This window comes from Poecilia formosa, unplaced genomic scaffold (genome assembly GCF_000485575.1).
Source record: "Poecilia formosa unplaced genomic scaffold, Poecilia_formosa-5.1.2 Scaffold525, whole genome shotgun sequence".
Taxonomy (NCBI): domain Eukaryota; kingdom Metazoa; phylum Chordata; class Actinopteri; order Cyprinodontiformes; family Poeciliidae; genus Poecilia; species Poecilia formosa.
The window spans coordinates 200,124-226,017 of NW_006800464.1; the positions used below are offsets into that span (position 1 = coordinate 200,124).

Below are 25,894 nucleotides of genomic sequence, written 5' to 3' on the forward strand. Positions count from 1 at the left end.
TGTGTGTGTGTGTGTGTGTGTGTGTGTGTGTGTGTGTGATTGTGTGTTGTGTTTGCTCCCTGTGTACCATGCTTTTCTGTTTTTGATGTTTTGATGTTTCTGTTTTTGCCGCTCAGGTTTCCTTCATCCAGAATCTGGTGTTCTGTGTGGAGAGAGCCTACAGGGTCCCCGACTACGGCATGTGGGAGCGAGGCAGCAAATACAATAACGGCAGCACAGAGCTGCATTCCAGGTCAGTCAGTCCAGAACAAAAGGCTCATGAAGATGTTCTGCAATAAAAACAAACAAACAAACATATAAAATAAATCCTATAACATATTAAAACATCAAGGACGAATTTCTGTTTTCTAAACCAAAGGTTTGTTATAAGTTTCCTTATCGTGCCAATCAAACTATTATTTGAAAACACATTTCTGTGTTTGGAATTAATTACAATAAAATAATCATTACAAATAATAGTAGACATAGTAAACACAAAGGGATGAAAACTAAATGGATACAGCGTGTATCTGTGTTGGCTCTGTTTATTTAGGTATCAGTCTTCAGGCCTCAATCTACGGAAGTCTGAATGTCCAAAAAGTAGAGGTGGGCAGATCAAGCCAAAATATCAATAATATCAATACCACATTGGTATCAGTATCTCCATTATTACCCCATGTTTACTCAAATAAATCTGAAAAATCCTGATTATACTTTTATTTTGAGTCATTTGATGTAAATGCATTTCAAATCAAAATTAAAATCAAAACTTAAGTTTTATTACAAAAAATTATACATGTATAATTATTTTTTTAAGTACCAAACTAAACATAAGTATTGTAAGCTATTCCTGAACTTTAGTCCTGCCCCTCTTCATCTGTGTTTGATCCAGCTCTCTTCATGCACCGCAGCCTGATTCAGAAATAAAAGCTGCTGCTTCTCAACATGATCTCCTCAGTCAGAATGGAGCTGAATCTGAAATGACTTTTGAAGTGTTTTATAACTGTTCTCCATCCCTCATGCAGATATCATGCAGTCTATCTCTGCTGCCATCAAGTTTCCCAGCATTTGTAGAAACGGCATTCCAGGTTTTACACTGGAACTGGCTGTGAAGATGCCACACGAAACGAGCGTCCTTTTCCTTCTAATCCACTTTGCAACCTTTTTTTTTTTTAAATGAGACATTTTTGATAAATGTATTCATGAACATTTACATGTAAATACATGAGATGATAGCCAGGCAGCTAATTTCCTATTGGAAGGTTGATGTTAATGCACAATAATAAATACAGAGAGGAGGGGCTTAGCGCTGTCAATCATCCTCATGTAAATGTGCTAATGGTGGAAAAACAACTTACCATTACAGGAAAACTGTTTATCCTCCTACCTAGCATTAGCATTTATGACAGGCAGTGCTAGCTGCAGCGTAGGAAGCGGAGAGGAGGATTAAGACAACGCCACAGAGAGAGTCATTGACAGCAATAAGACGCGCCTCCTGGCTCTGACTGGATGTTTTTATTTAGCACTGGAGAAAACAGAGGACCTTTATGTATTTATATATTTATTTTATTTATTAATTTTCATAGACTGTCTCATACCATACCATCACGACAAAGTGACAGCTTCAACAAATGCGTGAAAAAAAAAAAAATATTTTTATAAAAGTGACCTACTGTAGCTTTAAGAATACGAGAAACCCTAACGCAGATCTTTATCTCACTTTATCTCACTGACTATTTGTTGTAATGGGCAACAAAGCAACAGTCAGAAATAAGGCAAGTAATCTCCATCCAGAAAAACTGCACAGGAAGAGTTCAACAATCCGAACGCTGGTCGTTAAGCCCTCATGTCCGAGCAGCAGCTCCTCTGTTCTGACCCACTGCAGGGAGCTTTTGTTACCTGCTTCTAACTAACTTATCATCCAAGGTCGAACTGGCCTCCCTCTCCTCTATCAGCGTCTTGATAAAGATCCTCAATTTCTGCCATGGCTTATCTCCTGGAAGCATGTTCTTTCTTCTTCTTTCCCTCTGACAATCCAACACTATTGGCAGCAGCTTGCCAAGATATCCTGTGGGGGAGATAACTAATTCAATGTGTCTTGTGCTTCTTGCTGCTACGCTTTTGATTTTCACAATTAGCGAGCGAGTTTCTACATGTAGTTGTGTAATAGCAATTCGGATGCTGTGCGTAAATTGTAAACAATGAGGCTGACTTGTTTTAAAGCAGTTTTATGTAAACTAGATCTGCGTAACGGAGAAGTCCTTTTCTCTCTGCTTGTGGGTTAAATAGAAATGAACTGGAAAGCCTGTTTGCATTGGGGAGAGGATTTATTTGTACATAGTAAATGACTAACTTTTGCCTCTGGAGAACGTTTTATCGTCACGTCTGATCTATTAAATAGATTTAAGATTAAAGATAAATTTGACTGAAAGGAGCATGTCTAATCCCACCAGCATTGTTTCTGGTTTAATGAGTCAGATGTAATCTGATGCACACTGTGCAGCATCTGCCTGTTCCTTCAGAGCCACAGGAAAATAACTGTCAGGGCATTGCCTTTGTACCAATATGAAAGTGTAGCATTCACAATATGATTAGCAGATAAGCTGGGCTGCCACTCTTGGCTCTCACAGTGCCGTGTATACAACACTAAGATAATTAATATAAAATTTATAGCTGGTCAGTTGATCATTAAGTATTAAAAATCAACAAGGACATTAACATATCCCACCGAAACCCAACAGAACACTGTAAATCCCACACCATTGATCCCAATGCACAAGCTCTATTCAGAATGGGAATGTCGAGATTCCCTTCATTTCCTCACCTTTAGACCGACATTGCATGTTCTTCAATATGTGAGAATAGATGACAAGTTTGACCTCTAGCTTTAGTATTTGTATTTAAATTTATTCTGTAATGTATTAAGAATTTATATTTCAAGTTTGAAAGTATGAAAATGATTATAGAGTGTAAATTTGCTCCTCTAGTGTACACTTTGTAGTTGTTCATTGTTCCAACTGCTGCTTTACTGAAAGACCAAAGCAGTATCAGTAGAGCTTTTCTTGGCTTTGTTATGCACATGTAAACTGTTCCTAAAGGCACTTTTCAATTTCTTGTCATTTTTCTAATAAACCTTGATCCTGCTTTCATCTGTGTTTTCACACTGCAAACAGGTAAAGCGGCTATGGTATGAGAAATGTTTTTTGAGGTGTTTGAAGATGTCGTGACTGGCTTCATTTCCTTAAAGGTGAAGCATTTCCCCATTTTTGAGCCGATTATATTTGTGTTGCTCTGCGAACATCATGGCTCGGCTTTTATCTTACGTTCTGAAAGCTGCAGCTTTCGGAACGTTCTGTTCCCTGGTAAAGCTTCCAGTAACTTGTAATTAGCCAAGAAAGTTCTTGCTGTTAAAGTTGGTGGCTTGCCCTGCCCAAAATGAAGCATTTGCAACTAAAATAATGTTTTGTTTTGTTTTTTAACAAACTTTGAGTAGAGCTTGTGTCAGCGTTTCGGTTTGCTGGAAGCAGAATTCAAAAGGACTTGAGATTTTGTTTTGTTGCAGTAAAACAATGTGGAGGTAATCTGTGCAGGAGGAGATATTTTTCCATTGTGGTGTTAAATCAACTCTAGTTTGTTGGTGTAGAAAGTCTGGTTTGTTTTGGAAGGTGTGAGCGTGTAATCGAACTCTGGTGCGGATCAAAAACACGGATTATGGTCCACCTGAACACCAAGGTTTCGGTTCGGTTGATGGGAACTCTGGCGCAGTTGAATTCATTTCTGAATGCCGAACGGACTGGACACCGCACCAACGCAGCAGATTTCCCCTTTTGCATTCACCCAGAATGCAACCAAAACAAACGTGCATCTGTCACTTGGAAGAGAAATCCTACAACCGCTAAAATCTGACACCACTTCAGTTTTATTCACATTTTGTGAAGGGGGAAGACGTGCTCAGTGTCTTCTTCAGAGGTTTTTGCATTGCTTCCTTCAACGGTTGTTGTTACAGCGCCGCCACAGACGATGGAGTGAACAGGTTGCTCTAAGGTATTTCATTTGTTTGACACAGTGCAGTGAAAATGCAATTTTGATTCCCAGTCAAACCATGTCTACCGGGCTATCAGGTGTGAAAACACCCTTCGATGGTTTACACAGCAATGATGGTCACTTTAAATGATCCTGGAAAAACAATTTGAAGAGGATTTTTAAACTTTCTTTGCTTAAAGAAAGTTGTGACTTTGCATTTAACTCACCTGTAATGTTTAACTTCCACTGCTTGGGTGAAGCGTCTGCAGTGACATCAGCAGTCGTCTTCACTTTTCCTCCAGATCTCCCGTCTAATTTTCTTTCTGGGCTCCAATCTCCACTGGGTAGAAATGGAGACGCAGCAGTGAAATGGATTTGCTTTTTATCTGCATTGCAATCACAGTGGTCAGTCACTGTGAAATCCACTCCTATATTCTCTATTTATGATTTTCTGTTTTTTTTTTTTTTGTTTTTTTTTCTGAAGAGAGGCTTTATTTACACCAGACTACAATCTCAAGAGCCTTCAGCTTTATTAAGTCCTGCCAGATCAGTAAGATCACGATTGGAATTGGGCAAGGTTTTATGAAAGCAGTTGGGATAATTCTGACAGAAAAGATATTACAGTATTAAATACTGTAATACGAAGGTTATTGTTTCAGCTAATAACCTTCAGTGCGGTTATAATGTGGCTAATAGTCGGTGTTTCTTTTCATTCCAGCTCTGTGGGTCTCGCTAAAGCTGCTCTGGAGGCCATCAATGGATTCAACCTGTTTGGAAATCAGGTATTTGAACTTCACCCCAGGCACATGTTTTTTTTCTGACTGAATAAAAGTTAAATGCACTATTTCTGAATTCAAGACGGAGCTCTGTCTGAACACCCGGGTTTGTTTCAGCAGATACTTTATGTTTGCACACACTGTGATCGATGGCCGCAGTTGATCCCGGTTTGGCTCCCCCGACTGCTCTTTCGCTAAATCCATTAGTGCACATATTTTTTTTCTTGCTTTGTAAGACAGAAAAACAGTCATTCATTAAACCTGTCAATAGATTAGAAGTAAAGATATTTTTTTTTTCCTCTCGTTCTTGTCAACAATTGGATGGGACCCAGGATTAGCTTATCTGGCCATTAAATCCCTCAGAAGTTTAGAGAGTTCCTAAGATCATTATGCGTCGCTGCAGGTTTCACTGCAAACCACTGTTTGTTTGTTTTCTTCCTTTTCAAACTGCTGTGAAAAAGAAAAGGGTTTTGGACCGATCCGTCAGCCAGAAAACAGAATCGGTCAATTTCGCCTTGATTGGCTCTGATCAATGACTGACAGGTCAATGACTGCTAAATGCCTGTCAGAAAAAGAACAATCTACTGAATGATAGAAGCAAAACGGAGATACAGAAAATACAAAAATTGTTGAACTAATATCATGAGAAGGATTATTAGTGTACGAAAATTTTATAAAAAAGATAACAAAGGTATGTGGAATGTACTAAAAGGTGTAATTGGAAAAAACTGATAGAATACCAAGTGTATAGATTTTTCAGGTGGAAATGATGAGTTCCATGAATCCTCTGTGAATTTGGGGCCAGATAAAATAAAATAAACTTTACAACATAAACTATGTAACCTAATGTCCAGACTCTGTTATAAACAGGTGGGATGGAGGTGTGGAGCTGAGCTATGACGTGTTTTACTAGCAGTTAATGTAAACTGAATTGTGTCAAATAAGTAAAGGATACATATTTGCAGTTGTACACTATTGTTATACATTATTAAAAAGAGGTAGTAAGAATACGTTTTCTACCGATATCTGTTGGTGTTTGGGCACTGTTTTGTTTTCTTGTTTTGCATTTGACTATTTTTAATTGTTTGAAATAAAATAAATTAATTAATCAATCAGGACGGTAACACTTTATTTGAAGGGCTCTGCATAAGACTGACTCCTTCATGTTCATAACATCTGTCATGAACATGAACATGAATAGGCACTTTTAATGCAAAGTTGACACTTTTAATGGAAGTTTTAGAACAACTTTACATTTAAAATGCTGCTATTTACCAAATAACGTAAAGTTGGCATTTTTAATAGACTTTAGATGCAACTTTTAGTACAACTTTACATTAAAAGTGTCATTATTTACTGAATGACACTTCATGACAACAGTCATAAACATTCATAAAGACTCCTTCATGTTCATGATGGTGTCATGCCAGTCTTATGCTCACCCCTTCAAATAAAGTGTTACCGTCAATACTATATAAAATTGATTAAATGTATCAAAATCAAGAAGTCACATCATTTATTGCTTTCAACAGACAGTGCATACTTTACTGAACTGTGTTTTGTGTTTTTAAAATCCTTTAAATGTCAGACGTTTGCTTTAGTGCAGAACTGTTGGTAATGCTGGACTTAAGTCCATGTGTCCAGAGTTCTGCTCCTATCTGCTCCATCTTTTGGTTGGAGTTACATTCTTTAAAATAAAGAGGAAAAAAAAAAGATTTAAACTGCCTGGAATTGGCAGGTTGCACCTTACAAGAAACCAGAAAGCAGGCAAAGTCTTATCAGCAACTTTCTACTCAAAATGGGTTCTGTTTTCAAGCTGAGCTTGTTGAATGGATTTACTGACGTGTCAGGTTTATGATCCATGCTGCGCAGAGCATCTGTAGATGTGTGTGTGAGAGTGTGAGTGTGTGTTTCATCAAGTCTGCTACTCCTATGTGGGAATGCTTGTGCACCAGCTTTCCTCTCTCTTATTAATGACTCTTATCAATCTTGATTTCCCAGCTGACTCTCAGCCGTCCAAAACCAAACCAAACTCCCCCAGCGCCTCAAAGCGGAACATTTATTACAAACCACACTGCTATTGCACTTATCGCCGACTCCAGACCGTATGCTTGTGTGTCACATTTAGCCTTTATGCTGGCTCAATGGACACTCTGCTTACAGGTCCAGGGAGTTTATAGTTTTCCTCCGCTGACCACCCCTCCTCTGACCAGTTGCAGGGATGCAGCTTTTCTGCTCCAGACAAACTGAACTGGACAGATAAAACTAATATCATCAGCTTTGAAGGCACATTTACGGCTCCTTGAATCCATGTAAACACCCCTTATTATTATTTTTCTTCCATATCAGCAGCGCCAGCATGTTTTATGTTAGTTTATCCATTAAGATCTTTCAAATAGTAAATATTTCTTATTAAATTTCTGTTTACTTCCATTTTCTGTGTGGCTTTTTATCGTTTTTATATTGACATTACATAACATTTTCTGTCACAGAAATATAAAGCACGGTTTTCTTTGTTAACCATGATAAACAATTTTTTCCAAGAATTAGAAAAACTGATCCAAATTATAATAGTTTATATTAGTGACAATTAAAAGCATTTATCTGTTTAATTAGAAGCTCTGCAGGGTTTCCCTCAGTGTATTATAAGCCTGGAGGGCCACCAGGCTCAGCATTGCTTATTTTTCAAGGTTGTTTTTTTTTTTAAATGTTTGCATTTTTAAGACTTACTACTTGGTATTCAGATATTAATTTTCTAGTCTTCCAATAACACATAATTATCAAGTGATATTTTCATATTTCCTGTCAACCTTAAACATTTTTTAACTCAAAAACATGACGGGTGGCTTTATGAATGACTGCTGAGCGCCCCAACCAACGGGCTCTTTTATCGTATTTGATGCAATAAACCAAGGTTTTTCAATTCCAACCAGTTTTGATTAATCAATAAAGAGGAGGCAGTTTAATCATTAGTATTAGACTTTATACTTTTCCTGATTTTACAGCCATGTTGGGGGAAAACTGTCAAAATTTAATGTATTTTACAGATGAGGGATTCTGTTCATTTTGCTCTGTGATCAGAAGTGTTCAACCTCATTGCGGTCTCTGTATTTTAGTGGAAATGAGATTTTTAAATCCTTCACGTTTTTTTTAAATGCCACAGCCTTCGCTCTGAATGTTACTAAAACAAAAGACTCCAAGTAAAAACTTTTTGGATTGAAATTAAGCTGGCATAGCAACAAAAACACATGTTGTTTTCTTATTTTCATATAAATATGAACAAAAGCTTTTTGAATGCAGTGTTTATCAACCACATGTTTATCCTGCAGACGTACACCGATTGAGGTTTTTTCTCATATAACAATCTGACATATTGTTACTCTGAAAACAAGCAGTTTATATTTGTGCAGACAATCTAATGCAGCCCTCATGTGTCTTTTCTTTAATTCACTAGCTTTTTGTTTTTCTTTCCTTAGTTTCCAGTGAGATTCTGCTTAAATAGCTTTTTTATATTTCACAGACTTCAGTCACATAAAAATAAAAACAAGAAAAAAAATGGAAGTTAGTTTCACAAAACTGACTAGATTGATTTCTTAAAAAATATAACATTAGAACCTTGTATAACACTAAACATTCATGAAAAAGAGACACAATTGATGGAAGTGCATGCTGGTTCACATCTCCACTGCTTGTCTAGTCCCAGTCATATATATTAACCTGCCTTTTTAGGTCTGAATGTGTTCATTGATACTTCTACAGATGTATATACAGTAATTCTCTTCTACTTTAAGCCGATTTTATTTTTCACTGGCATGTCGCTCAGCTGCCTCCGTTTCTGTCCAGCTGCGCTCGGCACTCTGCAGATTGCTAAAGGAAAGATTGCTGATTTGACTAAAAGCCCAGACCTGTTTGGGGGAAGAAAACCAGATTCTAGCAATATTCATACATTATGCATAAGACTTGCATTAAAAACTGCTTAGCAGGTTTCAGCGGTGACTCGGTTGCTTTTATGTGAGCACAGCTGATGAAGCGGACTGGAGCCGCAAAGGTTTGATCACTTAAAAAAAAAAAAACAACCTGAACAGCTTTACTCCCCTCTTCTCCTCTCCTCCTCCTCCGTTTCCTAAAGATATTTAAGTGTAGTGGATGAACAGCCGACGTTGTGGTTGTTGCACTTCATCTCCCTGCGAGGATTTTTGAAGTGATAAAATAACTATCGGTCCTGCGCTGTTCAAACACTCCCACGTTCAACTTCAAACAAGTATGCAAGCCAGAAATATCCGCCCGACTTTGCAGGGAAAACGGCATGTTTTTGATGTGTGGAGGCATGAGGTGAGAAGTTGAGGGCTTTAAAGCCAAGTGGTTTTATTTATTTATTTTTCTTTCTTTTCTCAGATAAATGATGGATGACTTGCCAAGTGTGAATGTTTGTGGGTGTGCACATTCAGACTGGAACACTATTAGCTGCCACTTTACCTGTGAAGCATGAACAGTTCCTACGTAACTGTGCTGTTTTTCTTGTTTGTTTGTTTTTTCTTGCCCCCGCTGCAGGGCTGCTCGTGGTCTGTGATATTTGTGGATCTGGACGCCCACAACAGGAACCGACAGACCCTGTCCTCCCTGCTGCCCAGAGAGTCTCGCTCACATGTGAGTCAGTCCACGAAGCCCTCTGTGTCCAATCACAGCCGAGAACACCGACCCCAGCAGAGGAGCTGACAATCACTCAGACCTTCACTTATGTCACACAGTTTGATGGATTATATCTCCCATCGGTTTTGTTTTCCGCATCAGCTCTTCTCTCAGGTTCTATGGAGAAAACTCTAGATCTTCATCATTCTCTCTTGGGATCTTTAGAAATATTTTGTTTTTCACCAATTAACAAGAAAATCACAATATTTAGATTGTGTACTGATAAATCAGCATTACTGTCAGTATCGGTCCATGTTTGTAGATATTTAAGATATTTGGATCGTGTCTGATGAGTAAAACTGGCTCTGATAATAATAACCAATGTTTATTTTCAACTAGTTGTCATGTTTGTTTTGTTTTTTTTCATGTGACTGCAGTGGTGAGGCACCACAGGATTGTGGGAAGTTTAACCCTACACCAATGTTCTTAAGGTGTCAAAACATCATAAACATAAATTTAATATATATACAATATCAGTAAATATTGGTTATTGGACATAAAAGCAATATAGACATCAGATATCGACATCGGCCCAATTTTTCATAGTAGTGCACCGCAAATTTTATTGTGAAGATTTGAATGTCTGATTGTTGTTCATCTCCTTCACCACAACAATAGAACATAATGTAATGCAAATAGGAATGCAACAATCTGATAAATCTGTTCACAATAATCACAACATATAGCCCTCAGTTAGCATCATCACAGTTTAGTAAAAAATATTTGAAAATATTCAAAAAGTCAGGTTTTTGTTTCTTCTTAATTATTGGAGTCATAGCAAAAGAAATTTAAGTTTGCATCAAAGCCTTGAAATTGGGCCTCTGTCTCTTTAAGAACCTCCTACCCTTCGGGACACTCCCCCTTCATCACAACAGTGCTTTTCCATAATGCTGCTTTCAGCCATTTTTAGGAGCATTGTTGTTTGTATGAAGAGCTCAGCAGACAGCGCACTTCCTCCAGGTGTTTGCTAATTGCTGCTGCCACTAGTCTGAAGGAGCTGAGTGGAGAGGGGTTCCCTGTGAGGTGGGACGTCGACTGGGGGCTGAAGCTTCAGGCTTCAGAGAAATATGCAGCGCTTTGTATGATGGTGTTAAGCTGTAACCTAATGTCTGCCACTGGAGATTAAAGGATTTCTCAAACATATATGAATAAATTAGAGCAAAACTCCAGCTATGTTTTTGATACGGAAACGATGTGACATGAGATAAAGCAAGAAAAAAAAAAAAGTAAATTTTGCATAAACCCTGCCCTTTAGTAAAGGAGTGTATATTTATCTGTGAAACACCACCACTATGTAGAGGGTAATGTTTTAACTGTTGACAAAAATGTCCATTAATTGCTTTATATTTGCATGAACAAATCCAGCTGCCTGCTTTCTTCCTCCAGATCATCCCTCATCCTGTCGTTTCCAACCAGCTCCAATTAACAAACAAGTTTCACCACTTCTTCTCATGCTTTTGACAAAATGCAAACAATCACGAGCTGCTTCAGGCAACTCGCCTTATTATTAATATTATAACAGCTACGCAGACCACAGGCAGGCTGACTCTTTTCTTGCGACTAGCTGGTAGCGAGTTAAACAGACAAAGTAGTCTCTGTGCTGACAACTCCAAAAACATCCTGCTGAATGATAATTAATTTAGCATCAGCAGCAGGAAGACTGAGTGCTGACTACAGGAGGGTTCTTTTAGGATTTAACTCGACCTTCTTTTCCCTCTTTCTGCAGGTGGTGGAAACAGAAAAACATCAGTGTGTGTTTGCAAGGGGAAAAAAACAGGAAAAGTCGATTCACTAAAGCAGAAAAAAAGTTACACCAAACAGATTTTTTTTTGGTGCATTGCTGAATATCTTTTCCATTAATATTAAAGATAATTTATTTATATAAATATACATCTTTACACCACATCTGCTGCTGTGTCGGTCTTGTCAGGGTAAAACAGAATGACTCCAGTGGTGGGGCGAATTTAAACTTAAAGTTTTATCGCAATATTCTGGGATGCTGTTGTGAATGCGATAAAAGGGACATTCAATTTTAATTCTTCTACTTGGAAAAACATACCAATTTGTCAACTCATTTTGTAGGACACCAGTCAGATTATGTGTTATTTGTATCACTAAACTGCATATATTAACTACATCTAATCATATTTTCAAATGTATTAAGTATAGATACTCTCATTGATCATTTTTCTTGAGAAAATAGTCAAGCTAACACTCCTGACAGTACGGACAGTTTTGGAGGTTTAAACATCATCAATTGGAATTTGTCGTGGAAACAATAAATAAAAACAATTATTGTCACGATAAATGATAAACGATACAACACACCCCAACCCTACTTTCATGTAACACTTTTAGCAACATTATGGAGTGATTCTCTGTGAAAAGCCATGCCTACATTCGCTCATTTTAAGGCCATTTTTGCCTACCAGGACGTTTGTTCTTATTCTCTCCCAAACTATAGCCTGCCACACACACACACACACACACACGCACACACACGTCAAAGGTTAATCGCACACATCAGATGAACCCACACCCCCGTGTCGATTCTAAATTTCAATTTAAAGCTGCGTTTCTCCCTTGTAGTCGATCATTATGCCACCTGTGCTGCTGATTGTTCGGCATTCAGAAAGATTTGGCGAAAGTGAGAGGTGGCCTCACGGCAAATGTGGGGGGGAGGAAATGAAACGGAATCAGGAAAAGAAAGTAGGGGCAAAATTATTTCCTTTTTTTCTTGCCGCCTCTTGCAGACACTTCAGTGATCACATCTGTATGTATTTGAGTGTGAGAGAGTGTGTGTGCTGAATGTGTCGGGCAGAAAAGCCACCCGTCAGTATTTGAGGAATCAAATGAGTGTAATTAGAGGATCAGAGAGCCGTTTCAGTCATGTTAGGCTGACATTAAGGGGGAGGAAGCAGTGGAGGGGTTGCAACAGTGCAGGATTATGTCAAGATAAAGATACTAATACCATATCGGTGCTGCTTGTTGTGCGTCAAAAGATCCAATTTCAATATTCGGTCGCCCGTACGAGGTTCTGCTCTGCTCTTTGTGGAGCAACTGTAGCCAAGCGGTTTACCTTGTCAATATTCACACTGGAGTTGTAATGAGATGTCAGATAAAAGGGCCGGGGCTAAATGCCTCTGCCCCAGCCTTTGTTCCTGCAAAGATCAGCGCAAATTGAGAGCGAATCCAATACAAAGAAGCATCAAGCAGACCTGGAGAGAGACGCACTCGGTTAGCAGCTTGTTGAATGAACTCATCGCAGCTCTGAGGAAACTTATTGCCCAGGCAGCCGAGTCTATTCATTAAGAAAACGCAGGAGCTTTATTTTTGGAAACCCGCGCCTGATTGAGGAAGTGAAAATATTCCTGGTTGCTCTATGTGAATGATGGCTTTTCTTTTTTTATTCCTGCTCAATACGTCGTGTAGTCATAGTGGCCTCTTAAGTCAAATGACGTTGTTTATTCCTAATGAGTGATTCTGTTACAGTTCAGTCAGATGCGGTTCGTCCATTTGGTAGAAAATTAAACAGAAATATTTTTAGCCTTTATTAGTGCTGACTTATAGCGAGAGCTGAAACATTTAGTCAGATTAATTGTAATGAATCAAGTATTGAAATAATCGTCAACTAAATTAGTAATAGATTAATCATTAACTGAAGCATATTGACTAATAAATGACCAGTTGCTGAAACGACGACATATTCAGACCAAAAGCCAAATATTATTTGAATTTTTTAATGACTATTATTCATATATATCTTTTAATCAAGTGGCATAGTTTAGTTTGACCTGGTTCAAATTTTGTAAAAAAAAAAATATAAAGAAAAGAAAAAGAAATATCTTCAATTAAGCACCTTTTCCTGTCTAGTTAATGATCTGATAATCCAACAATAATCAACAGATCAGCTCTGTGATGTGTTGATGTTGAGACTAAGCTTTTTACATTTTGATGTTACAGGTATTATTTTTAGCTGCTGATGGATCCTTTGCTGCAAATGATCAAGCATACACTAAAGGAATGTTATTTGTTTTACATATTTTTTTTTCTTATTTGAAAAAGGAATGGACTTACATTATTTGCATTTTGAATCTGTTATAAAAAATAAGCTCAAGAAGTTACATAAAAAGCTGTAGAATCCAATTAATTGTGAAAATAATAGATGGAATAATCGATAACTATAATAATCAGTAGCACACCCCCGCCTCAGACGCTGTTAAGTTGAGACTCTGTCAGTGATTTGCTGTGTTTCGTCTGACAGAACACCGACGCCGCCTTGCTGCCAACCATCAGCTACCCAGCCTTTGCGGTCGATGATGACGCTCTCTACAGCCAAACGCTCGACAAGATCGTCCGGAAGCTACGAGGCAAATATGGCTTCAAGCGTTTTCTGCGCGACGGCTACCGCACGGCGAATGAAGACAAGAACCGCCGCTACTACAAACCTGCTGAGATGAAGGTGAGTGTTAGGACTCCAGGTGGGATTCCTATTTATGATAAAAGGTTGTTCAAAGAGTTCTGGACTGGTCATACGCAGTTGTTGTTGTTGTTGTTGTCCTTTTGGCTCCTCCCACCATTGGGTTGTCATGGTACTACAGCTGCCTGCAGCTGCTCCGTTTCACAGCCAATGATTGACCTCACTATTTAAGTGAATATATTTGTTTAAATATATTTAAATGTATATTTATATTTAAATATATTGTTTAAATATATGTGAAATATATTTAAACAAATATATTGATTTGTTTAAATGATGGTACAATGTTTGCCAATATCACAAAGTATGCCAATCTGATTTTGATTCAATATAATTCACAAATCTGCGATACATTACGCCTATCTAACGCAGTCAATTACATCTGTTTCAACTCACAAAAACATTTAAAATAATTTTCTCCCCAAGTTCCTACAGGCATTGAAATAAAAGTTCAAAATTTCAAAATAAGACATCCTAAACTTGATTATATAAATTAACATTTTGAATCATATCATGAATCATTTAATTTGTATATATCAATGTTTAGCTACACCTCTACTTAACAGGTGTGGATTTTACATAGACATGAGATAAAAAGACAGTCCCTGTCATGCTGATGTCATGTTTTATGGTAACTTCTGACCCACATACCAGAACTCTCAGGAAACTGTTCTAAAGTTTGGCAGGTTTATAAAAATACAAGAAGCTGCGTAGATTTCTGGTCCTTTCTGGTCCAGGGGGGTTTAACTCCGGGAGCGGAGAAGTAGGATGAATGTCTCATGGTGAGATTCAGGAAACAATCTTACTGGTTGAATAGGATTGTTTGAATCCAGAGAGAAGTGAGGAGTTGACAGCAGAGGATTCAAGGGCGGACAGGTTGAGTAAATCCTGGAGGATCAGATCCAGGAGGGAACTCGGGCGGTAACCGTAGGAACAGGCACGAGGAACGAGGTCAGCGCAGAGTTGAGTTAACAACGAGGAATTACTCAGAGGGTTAGAGGCACCACACGGGTTGACACGGAGGCGTCGAATCAGAAACCGGCAGCCAGCTGCTCTGAAGCTCCTGCTGGTGGGCTGATTAGGAGCAGGTGTGCAGGAGCATCCGGCTCAGCCACGCCCCCTGGTGGAAACCTGCAAGAAACAGAAACACCAAACACACCCAGCTAGCTCCGTTACAGCACAGGATGAATCAATTGCTATGAAAAACTGAGGCTAAAAGAGTCGGTCACTAAGAACACCAGGCAGAATGGATCCATTTCAGTTTTCAATGATTGAAAAATTCTTCTAATAATCAGAACAAAATGCCTCTTGTCTCGATTGAACTTTTGTAAGCTTCGTTACATTACAAACTTGTGATTCCTGGGATTTTTGTGAGACATCCCGACATTAGATTAGATCGGATTCATCTTCACTGTTGTTGCATATATATATAGGTACAGAAAATGGAAATTTGGTCTCTAACCAGAGAAGCAGCATAAATAGTGAGATACATATAGAAATAGGCAGAAAGTCAAATAAATTACATAAATACAATCACATAAAAAAATATATTGAAGAATTTTATCTGAATTGGAATTTTATGAGACATCCCAATACAAAGTAGCACATCACTGTAAAGTGCAAAAGAAAGGTCAGGACAGGAAGTTTTAATGCAAAGTTCTGTTATTCCGTATTTGAGTATCTCAAACTAATCAATCCATCATCTGAAAATGGTAAGAGAATGGAAAAACGACTCAAACTCAGAAATGAGCTTATGAGTCTGAAAAACCCCCCATAAAATGTCTAAAATTTACATTCAATCATCATAAAACAGGATGTGTCGTTAATGGAATGGGTCACATGCTTTAGTTTGTAAGCTTTAACCAAAACGGTGACCTTTGAACCTGTCCTGTGGCAGTTTGAACTTAGAGGTCGTCCTGCAGACTTCCTCTAAAAGCAAATCATCCATCAAACAGGGCCTAGTTAAAGTTTTAGTAGTGGTTTTAGTGATAATCGATTAAACTGAGGCCTTCAGAGATATTCAAAACCAACGCAAAAACATCTGTGCAACATTAACGTTTAGTTTAGTAAAAATATTCTGTTTGAGAAAAAATGTTGTTTTTTTTTTTGTTTTGGTGGCCTTCATGCCTCTTTGACAAACTCCTTCCTTATTTCCCAAACATCTTACTTTGACTTCTTCTCAGCGATCATCTGCTCATGTTTATGCACCAGTGAGTTTCTTTTCCTTTTGCAAATGCGACACGTAAATTTTGAGTCGACGTTAACTAGTGTTCACGTCGTCATTAAGAGACGGCGTGATCCAATCAGGCAGAAGAGACACAATGCAAAACAAAACCCGGCTTCAGCCGCAGAGTTTCTGTCACTGAACTGATGAGCTGAGACGAGGGTTGTTCTTCAAGCTCACTACATCGGCCAGTCAGGAGATCAGAAGGTGTTTACAGAGAGAAAACTTAGGAATTGTTGTTGTTTTATGTTATAAACTATAAATGGCAATACGTGCCAAACAAATCTTTTCAAATTGTTTTTCACTGTCAGTCAGATTTGAACATCTGAATTCACAGCACAAGTCTCCTTTGAGCCTTAGCTAACAAACTAACCGTGTGTAAACATAAGTTTCTGAAACCGTTGGGAGCTCTGAGAGAAGACTTCACGTTTTCTGGTCGCTCTTGACTGCAAGCTAAAGCCGAACCACAACACAACCGCACAGTAATTAACAACAAAAAAAAAAAGGTCACAGACGATGAAGGCGCTCCCTTGATTTGCCGAAGTGGGCACTCATGAGGCACCGACTCTGAACCACTTTGCAATTAGCTGCATTTAATCCTGCAGCTAATAGGATAAAAAGACTCTGAGGCTCCGAATTATCCAACAGTTCTTCAGGCTCCTTCACACCTTCATTCAGACGAGAAAACACACCAAATGTTCCATATGCACACTCACAATCTGCTGTTTCCTCTTCATCTACAGTTGTAGAGTATATACTTTTATATGTACACGGATTGATTTGGGTCAGAAACTTTATATTTTTCTTAGTGGAAGGTCTGGAAATATTACTGCAGAGTGACTTTCTAGTACTAATACTCAACTAGCTGTCCTTCTAGGAGGCGGAGAGGTTGCTATGGATTAGATTTCCTGACCCTGTAGGCGCCTATAGCGAGAAGATGGTGACATGGTATAGCGGGTGGTGGGAGTGAAGACCAGCGTGAGCTCAGTCTGGAGGGCGAGGGGTCGCAGGTAGACCAGGTGTCCCTGCAGAGGACATCGATTGAAGCTGTTGTTGTTGGCGTTCAGAGAGAATTCACGGCGGGGGCAGACGCCCGCGCTTCCTGTCTGCTCGCTGAGAGCAGCAGCTGCCTCGGTGACAGACAGTTTTACCAATCAGTCAGGCTGCTCAAGCACAAAACACAAGGGAACGCTGCGTGTTTACAGCCTGAAAGGGTGAAAAAGCACGGGCCTCATTGAGCGGCTGCCTTGCCCCCACCGCCGCCAACCAGCCTCCCCTGCTTCTGCGCGTTATGCATTCTCCTGTCTATCATTTTCCCCTCATTTTCCCTCCCTCTGTCGCTGCTAAAGCAGTTTGAGGTGCAGCAGATCTGCATAATGGCAGCATGAAGACATAGAGCGTTTAAAGAAGCACGCTCAGACAGAGGCATCCATGGAGTGGTGGTGACGGCGTCGGTGTGTGTCGGCTCCATTAGGCGTTTGTTTCTGCATTAAGATCTAATCTCTGTTATCTTCCATCGGTGTGGAGAGGATTGAGAGAGACAGGCGTGCAGAGATAATCAGAACAAATGACGGTTACAAGAAATGTGCGTGTGAACACACCTGTCTGCAGTCTGTACCAACTAAATAACCACCACTGTGATTATTGTTTTGATCTTATTACAGTTGGACATTTGTTTTATTTAATGCAATTTTAGGTGTCATGAATCTTATTTTTTCCTTTTTTCCTTTTTTGGGGGGATTTTGTTTTTTGATATAAACCAAACATGGAAAAGCTGCATTCAGATTCTCTGCATATCAAATCTGGAACAAACTTTCAGAAAACTGCAAAACAACCGAAACACTGAGTTCATTTAAATCAAGACTAAAAACCCAAGTGCTTAAAGTTTCCTTTGAACTATGAACAATGGACCATTGACCAACATACTTGATGTTTGTTGGTGATTTTAACAGTGGCACTTGACAAAATGTGATGCCTGTTGCTGGTTTTCACAATTGTTGATTTAATTCTGTTTTTATGTTTTTATGACGTAAAGCACTTTGAACTGCCTTGTTGCTGAAATGTGCCGTACAAATAAACTTAATTGATTTATTTCTTTTTTCTGTTATGTTAGGATTTCCTGGACGTTTGACTTGCATTCGATCGAACATCTTATTTCTTGGCTTATTGGAATCCAAAGTGGGAGAAAAGTCACATCCATTACTTTGACTGTTTTGGGTATTTGATTGTTTGTAGCTTTTTAGTTCTGGTTCAGTCATGAATAGCTACATGTAAAATGATGCTTTACTGCATTGTTTTGTCAACAACAGTAAAATAACTTTGGTGTTGTTCCTGCGCTGTGAGCTCCACAGCGCTATAACGATGCTGCACTTTTTTAAAGACCAGGAGATTAGCTCCTTAGAGAAACGGCTGAAACAGAAAAAGGGAATTACGTTCAAACTACAGGGCAGCTGGCGTGCAAAAAGTACAGAAGCCTGTGTGTTAATGTTGCGTCAAAAAATATTAACGGTGTTAAAAATCTGTGAATTAACACAAGGTTAAGGAGTTAATTTTCACAACCCAATTTTTTTTTTCCTGACAATGACAAATAATACAATAACTGTCCATATCTACTCCTGTATTTGTTGTTGGTTAACTCAGTGGTAATATCAGCTGTGCCCTTGACCTTCACAATTTTCTTAGCCACCTATTAAAAATAATGGCCTATTTTTTATTTTTTTGCACTGATTGCAGAACTATACTAAAGGCTATGTGTATTAGTCAGATCTAACCAATGTCAGGTTTTCCTAGTGTTTTTACCACATTGTGCACATTGAAAAATAAACTGTTTTGTCATATTCGAGTTCTTTGCTCCTCCAAAATCCGCCACATAAAAATGATCATTCAGAAGGGCAGCCCGGATGAATGTAGAGGGGTGTGAATACATTTCTGATATATTATCAGTAAATATTGATTACTGGCCACAACAGAAATGTTAACACCAGATATCAGCCCCCTAGTTCTATCAGTTTGACATGTTTTTATCCAGGTGTTGGAATGCTTGTGCTATCATGATTATCTGCAGTATGGATTTTCAAGAAATGTGTGTGATGTTATAACTGTGACAGCTGTATTGGGCCTGCAGCAGAATGCCTGGTTGGAGTAAGGTTTGTAGACTAGTGGTCCAGTCGTGGTTTATGCTATAGAGAGGCTCGTTCCACTGCTGCATGCTCCCTCCAGGCTTTGTAGCATTAAGATGGCAGCAAATCAGTACTGGGGTTGCCCCTGAAGTGTCCGAGTTTAATTAAATCAAAAGCCTCAATTAAAAGTATGCGATTGGCCATTTATCAAGCTTTTTATTTATAGCTCCACGTAGGGTGTGAAATTGTTTTTGTGTTTACTACTTTTGTTTTGAGGTCTTTTATTGACTTTGAAATGTGGGCTATTGTTGACCTGTATCCCCGATTCATTGTCCATCATCAGACTGCTGCATGTAGTTTTCTTTATTCTCAGCCTTCTATATTCTCTTCATACTGTCACACTGAGGATGCAATCAAACTCAGGGATAGCAACACGTGTATAATGACGTAAATAATGTAGGTTTATTGCTGATTTTGAAGTGGTGAATTAAATCTTCACTTTTCCATCGACAAAGCTGCCTAAAATGACAATAATACAAAGAAAAACAAATCTTGGAGAGCATTAAAGAATGATATGTTTTCTGTGTTTCTTTGCTCCCTGCCGTTTCATATTAAGGAGTTTTACTGCTTTCAGTTCACGCTGGATGCTTTGTAAAACAAGAAAGCAATCTAATTCCTTCTCTCTGTGTGTTTCTGCAGCTCTTTGATGGAATCGAATGCGAGTTTCCCATGTTTTTCATCTACATGATGATTGACGGTAAGCTTCGCTCTCTTCGCCTCCGCTGCTGCTATGATGCCTCAATGGGACGAGAGAGAAAAACCTTCTTGTAGTGGTTTTGAAAGAAAATTACATTTCAGTTCATTTTGAGACATTTGAAAAACAAACTAGAATTGATTCTTAAAACATATGCTTAACATGACAAAAGAGGTAATAAAGACTTTTTTTTTTTTTTTTTTCCCAAAACGGAGTCATACACACTCTGCATCCATGTTGCATTAAGGCTCTACACCAGGGGTGTCCAAAGTCTGTGGGTGTAATTGGTTGTGGTTAGTTAGCACTGGGAGTACTAACTAACCCCAATGTAGAGGGGATTTTTTTTCTTTATTTTTTTCATTGATTATCCATCTCAGACTGTTAATAATTTCAACAAATTTGTAAAAAAAATAATAATAGAAGTTAAGTGAGTATATTTCAAATCTTGCAGGAATTACAAATCCATTTTCTACAAACAGTAGACCAATTTGTTTCTTTCATAATATTCCTTGTTTAGTTTGTTGCTGACCATATAAATACAAAAACAAACAAAAATAAAAAGACAAATTAGTTTTTTTTATTTATTAAAAACCCCTCAACTTTCATAAGGCAGACATTTACATGTTACACTTACATGTAACATATTAGTGTTTTCAAGGTGATGGTTAAAGGGTTAAAAATCAAGCTTTTGCAGCCCATGTGCCAAAATGTGTGGACACCGCTGCTCTACAAAGCTGTTGTAGTTCAAGTACAGAGGTTTGCTTCTTTATGGTCTAGTCAAATCCATTGTAGTCCATGGCTGGAGCAAGAGTTTAACTCAGAAACTCAACAGATTCACATATCTGCACAAAACCATTCAGCATCTCAATGTAAGTTAAAAACTTCCTGTTTTGTCCTAATTCTTAAAAAAAAAAAAAAAATCCACATTATTGAAACTGGGTGTTTGTCTTCTCAATACAATGACACTGACACAATGCGAGTGTGCATAAACTTATTATTCATGTTGTGAGGACTAATTCAGTCACAAACAGTCGTACAAACACTCAGCTCTGGGATTACCGTCAGCTACAGGCAGAGAGACGGAGAGCACAGCCCAGACATGTACCCTCACCATCCAGTCCGAAATGTGTCCCTGTCTCTTTAAGGTGTGTTCAGAGGGAATAAGGCACAGGTGAAGGAGTACCAGGACCTCCTGGAGCCCATCATCTTTCAGTCGTTCGAGGGTGAGTTTTCACATAGACGCTTGTACACATCCAGCAACGGCTTATTGTTGATTTCTGCCTGTTTCTTTTGTTTTTCATGTTAAATCCTGTCATTTTTAACTTGAGAAAAATGTTACATAAACGTACATCTTTTCACCTTTACTGCAGCCATTATGTTGAGGGGAGACGGTTACATAATAGGAAAGTCAGCAGCTTGGCGTTTCCTCTGGTCCATTCAGAATAGACTGGGAATAATTAGAGTGCAGACAGGATGATGGTGTGAGACGTTAGTTGCCTCCATAGAGTCTTTGTACTTGTCCTGTATAAATTAGCATTGACTCCTAAAGTTAATTGTCTGAGCTTTGGAGGTGAATGAAAAAGATTTTTCTTTTGTTTCACCATTAATGTTAATGAGAGAGTGGAAAAAAAAAAAACCCTCGAATGTGATTGCTGCTGTCAGATGAATTCATTGACTTTAACTGATTTGCTAAAGCGTAAACATGCCGCCCTCCGCTGTGAGTATGGCTCCTCTTGTAGCATGAAACAGTAAAAATATATTGCATCAGAGATGACAAACACAAACAGAGTTTCTGCTGTAAGTTATCGTAGTGATGCGGTGTTTGTTCAGTCACAGTTTCTGACCTAACAGACATGAAAAACCGTTTCACACTGGTGAATATTTTGAGAATCAGGTCAGAACTGACTTACAGCAGGAGATTCTCAGCTGGCATCACACTCTGAAGATAATCTGGAGTGGCATGGTGGGGGGGCGATCACACAGGAGGCAGGACATCATGTCAGATCTGCACCCTTACATTTTAATGTTCTTCCTGGTTTGTTGTTGTTCACGTTTAGGAGGACAGATCGTGTTTCATGTCGGGATGTCTGTGTTTCCTTTATTTTCTTAAAATTGTTGCCGAACATATTTTTGTTTATCTTCAGCTCCAGAAACGACAGCAAAATACAAAATCATTCATTCCCCTTTAACTATTTTTTTGTATATATCAGAGCCATACTGTGTGTATAGTAGCGAAAGGATGAAGCCTAATAAACTTGTTTGCACATTTGTTTTATAAATAAAAGGTTTAAAAGTATGCTTTACATTTACTTCCAGCCTCCCTGATTCAGTACTTGGTGGAAGCACATTTCACAGCTCTAGCAGCTGAGGGTGTTTTAAAGTGAGCTTTACACATCTACATGCTGAAACATTCAGCCGTTCCTCCTTAGAAACCAGCTCAGTCACATTCCTGCCAATAAACATGTTCAGCTTGAGCCACAAATGCTGAATTGGATTTAGATCTGAACCGAGCTATTCTAACACTTTAATATGCTTTGATCTTAACCATTTGGCTGTACTGCTGGCTGTACTTTGAATTTGTGTTTTCCATTTGTGTACCATAAGCAGTCCTCTGTGAGATGTTTAAAGCTAAGCATAGTGTGTTAGAACCCATCGCTGCTTCAAACCTGAACTCCACATTCTCCCTGACTTGTGTGTTGTGTTCCTTGTCCTTCATAATTCTGTGATTTTTCTCTAAATTCTGAAATCTTTATAGAAAATCAGGAGCTAAGCTCAGATTAAATAGGCAGCTTTTAATGGGTTTTATCTAGAGAGGAGCAGAGTAAAAGGGGCTTAATGCAACTGCAACTAACATACACTTTTAATGAAGAAAATCATCTATCATATCCTTCTGTTTACACTTTGTGTTGATCAAGTGCAAAAAAAAAACAAAATATGGAAATGTGTTGTAAAGAGACAAAAAGTGAAAAAGGGGGTGTTAATACTTTTGCAAAACAGTGTCGGCCATGTTTGAAACTTTTTTTTTAATCAGTGCACAAACTGAATGCTGTAAAATCTGAAGAATGATCTTTGTCCACCTTAAAGATCATTTAGTCACCTGGAAACGGCCTAAGCTCAGAGTTGAAGCTGCTCTGAAACATGTTGAGTCTCACTGGTATCAAACACGACGCATGAAAACCCGTCGTTAGAGAGACAGAGAGGTCGATTCAGCAATTAAAAAGAAACAGGTACATACATGATTCAGCTTAGAGTTCAGCACAAAAAATCATTCAATTCAGCTGAAAAATACTTTATTTATCCCAAAGGGAAAATAAATGTTACTCTAATGAATATAAAGAGTCATTGTGGATAGTGATGCTGTCCAATTCCACATTTTTCCTCACTAAAATGTTTCTAATTAAAAAGATTACTGTTATTTTGAATGCAGAACCTTCTTAACCTTCATGTTTGTATCTATACCAACTAAGGCATGAAGCTGTTTGTCTAAAGTACACAACTGGTTTATAAATGACTCTTTTAAGCTGGAGTTGTTGCTTCATTCTCTGCGTTGATTTAGACTCGTTTTACTCACACACAGATCCAGAGAGGATGTGGTCCATGTAAACACTGCTTCATTATTATTTGTTTTCATTGACAGGCCACGCTGTGATCCCTAAGTACTACTACGTACCGGCCGACTTTGTGGAGGCGGAGCAGAACAAACATGGAAGCCAGAAGCGTTTCCCTAGCAACTCTGGTCGTGATGGCAAGATGTTCCTCTGGGGTCAGGCCATGTACAACATTGCTAAGCTGCTGGGTGCGTTTCTTAAATTGTTAAAATAACAATAGTTTAAGATTCCTTAAATCTGTCATTACACTCCAGTTGAATGCTAAGAACAGTTATTGATCAGTAGTGTCTGTTTATGTTTTTCCTTTTTGTAAATCTTTCAATGGCGTTCATAATCTTTTTGTTTCTGTACATGTGTGTTTCTTAACTTTCCAGTGGATGAGCTGATCAGCCCTAAAGACATCGACCCCATCCAGCGATACGTCCCACGGCAAGACCAGCGCAACGTCAGCATGAGATACTCCAATCAGGTAAGCTTCCACACAACTGTGACGTCTAACAATACAGAAATCTGAGATTCATTTTTGTTATAAATCAATAGGAATTAGCCTGATATCTTACCTATTATTACCTCTGAGCTCCTCTTCTACATGTTTATCCTTGGAGAAATAAGGGAAAATTACTAATGATCAATCTCAAATAATTACTCTAGTTCTGCTTCAGAAGTGAGTCACCCCACACAATCATAAACACTGAAACTGTTCCAGTAAAATTATATTTTTATTAAGCCAAAGCATGAAACTGTGAACGTGGAACAATAACTCATCAATGAAAATGAGTTATTGCATCAGAGACAAATAAAACTAGCAGGTAGCCGGACTGCGCCGCAGGGGATCCTGGGTAAACACAACCAAAACAGACACACGAGTTTAAGCACTACTGGGAGAAATGTCAAAGACAAAAGAGAAATCCTACAACTGCTAAAATCTGACACCACTATGTTTATATTTACATTTCGTGAAGAAGGAAGTCGCCCTCAGTGTCTCCTTCGGACGTATCCGTTCTTGGTTACAGCGCCACCACAGGCGAGGAGGTCAACAGGCTTTTCAAAGGGTTTGGTTCGTTTGACAGTGCAGCGTGAAAGCAAACCGCAGCAGCTGAAAATGTAGCAAAAATTGCAGTGTTGGTTTCCAATCAAACTGACTCTACAGGAAGATAGCAACTTAGCTTAAAATGACAGATTACCAAAGACTCTACAAGGTTCTGAGTGGCTGTATCATCCTTTTCTTTGAGAACTCCAACACTTGTTCTGTGTGCTCTCATCATGTTCTTCCCTTTCTCAGCTCAGGGTCTAAGCTCTGCTTGTGCTCTCGTGTCTCCATAAATCATATTCTCTGCTGTTTTGGACTGTTCTTCATCCCACCCACAAAATCCAATTTGACAACAAAAGATATGTTTGAAGCCTCCGTAGTGTGGTCAGCATCCTGTGAGGCAGACTTTATTTTTCCCAGTTTGGGTAGCAAGGCTGTAAATAAAAAGAAGCTCAGGTGTTCTTTGGAATCTTTGTAAGTAAAAGGGAGCATTTAAGGGCTTAAAACGTTTGAACTAAACTAATCTGTTCCTGTGTAAAAATGAACGTCCTTGGTTTAAGCAGTAAGTGTGTGCCCTCTCCTGGAAGGAAATTCAGCTGGAAGAATAGGATTAGCTTTTTTCATGCACCGGCCTAAAAAAACTAAATATTCATGCTGGACCGACTGTTGGAGACTCTGTGGACTTACATTAGCAAATAATGTTTCACATTTTTTTGCAATTGGTCCCTTGTGGGTCCATTTTGGAGAGAAATGTCGAGGTTCTGGAAACAGTCTTCAAAAGGAAAATATAATTCAGTTTGTGGTAATATATAGTGGTAATTTGTGGTAATATATAGGTAATATATTGTTCATATCCTTTTGTTCAAGGATATGAACAAAAGGATAAATACCTCCTTGGAGTGCGATTGGTGGCAGCAAAAAAGGCCATAACCTGAAAATATGTCTAAGATAGAAATTTATAAAATAAATCCGTGGACTGATTTCATAAAGTATTTTCGTCATGGAAATTAGTCAAAGTGGTTGAATTATGTTGAAAATCTCAGACATGACTTTGTATAATTATCTAATTTTAATTTAATAAAATTTTAAATATTTTTATTTCTTCTTCCCCATTATTGTTGCAGCTTGCATACTTGTTAGGTTAATTTATAATGTACAAAAACAGCAACAAAAAAAAATCTATCAAATTACGAAATATAAGTTGTAAATGTT

The 25,894-nt window shown here is 38.4% G+C and overlaps 1 protein-coding gene across 3 annotated transcripts in view; it reads left to right on the forward strand.

The window, feature by feature from the left end:
* Nucleotides 1–25,894, forward strand: part of phkb (phosphorylase kinase, beta) — a 113,168-nt gene that overhangs the window by 35,046 nt on the left and 52,228 nt on the right. For all 3 annotated transcript variants that reach the window (XM_007540222.2, XM_007540221.2, XM_007540223.2), the window contains 8 exons: nucleotides 117–232; nucleotides 4,721–4,784; nucleotides 9,330–9,425; nucleotides 13,732–13,929; nucleotides 19,990–20,047; nucleotides 21,190–21,267; nucleotides 23,682–23,840; nucleotides 24,027–24,121. In XM_007540222.2, the coding sequence (XP_007540284.1) occupies nucleotides 117–232; nucleotides 4,721–4,784; nucleotides 9,330–9,425; nucleotides 13,732–13,929; nucleotides 19,990–20,047; nucleotides 21,190–21,267; nucleotides 23,682–23,840; nucleotides 24,027–24,121 (864 nt within the window). The remainder of the gene's footprint in view (nucleotides 1–116; nucleotides 233–4,720; nucleotides 4,785–9,329; nucleotides 9,426–13,731; nucleotides 13,930–19,989; nucleotides 20,048–21,189; nucleotides 21,268–23,681; nucleotides 23,841–24,026; nucleotides 24,122–25,894) is intronic.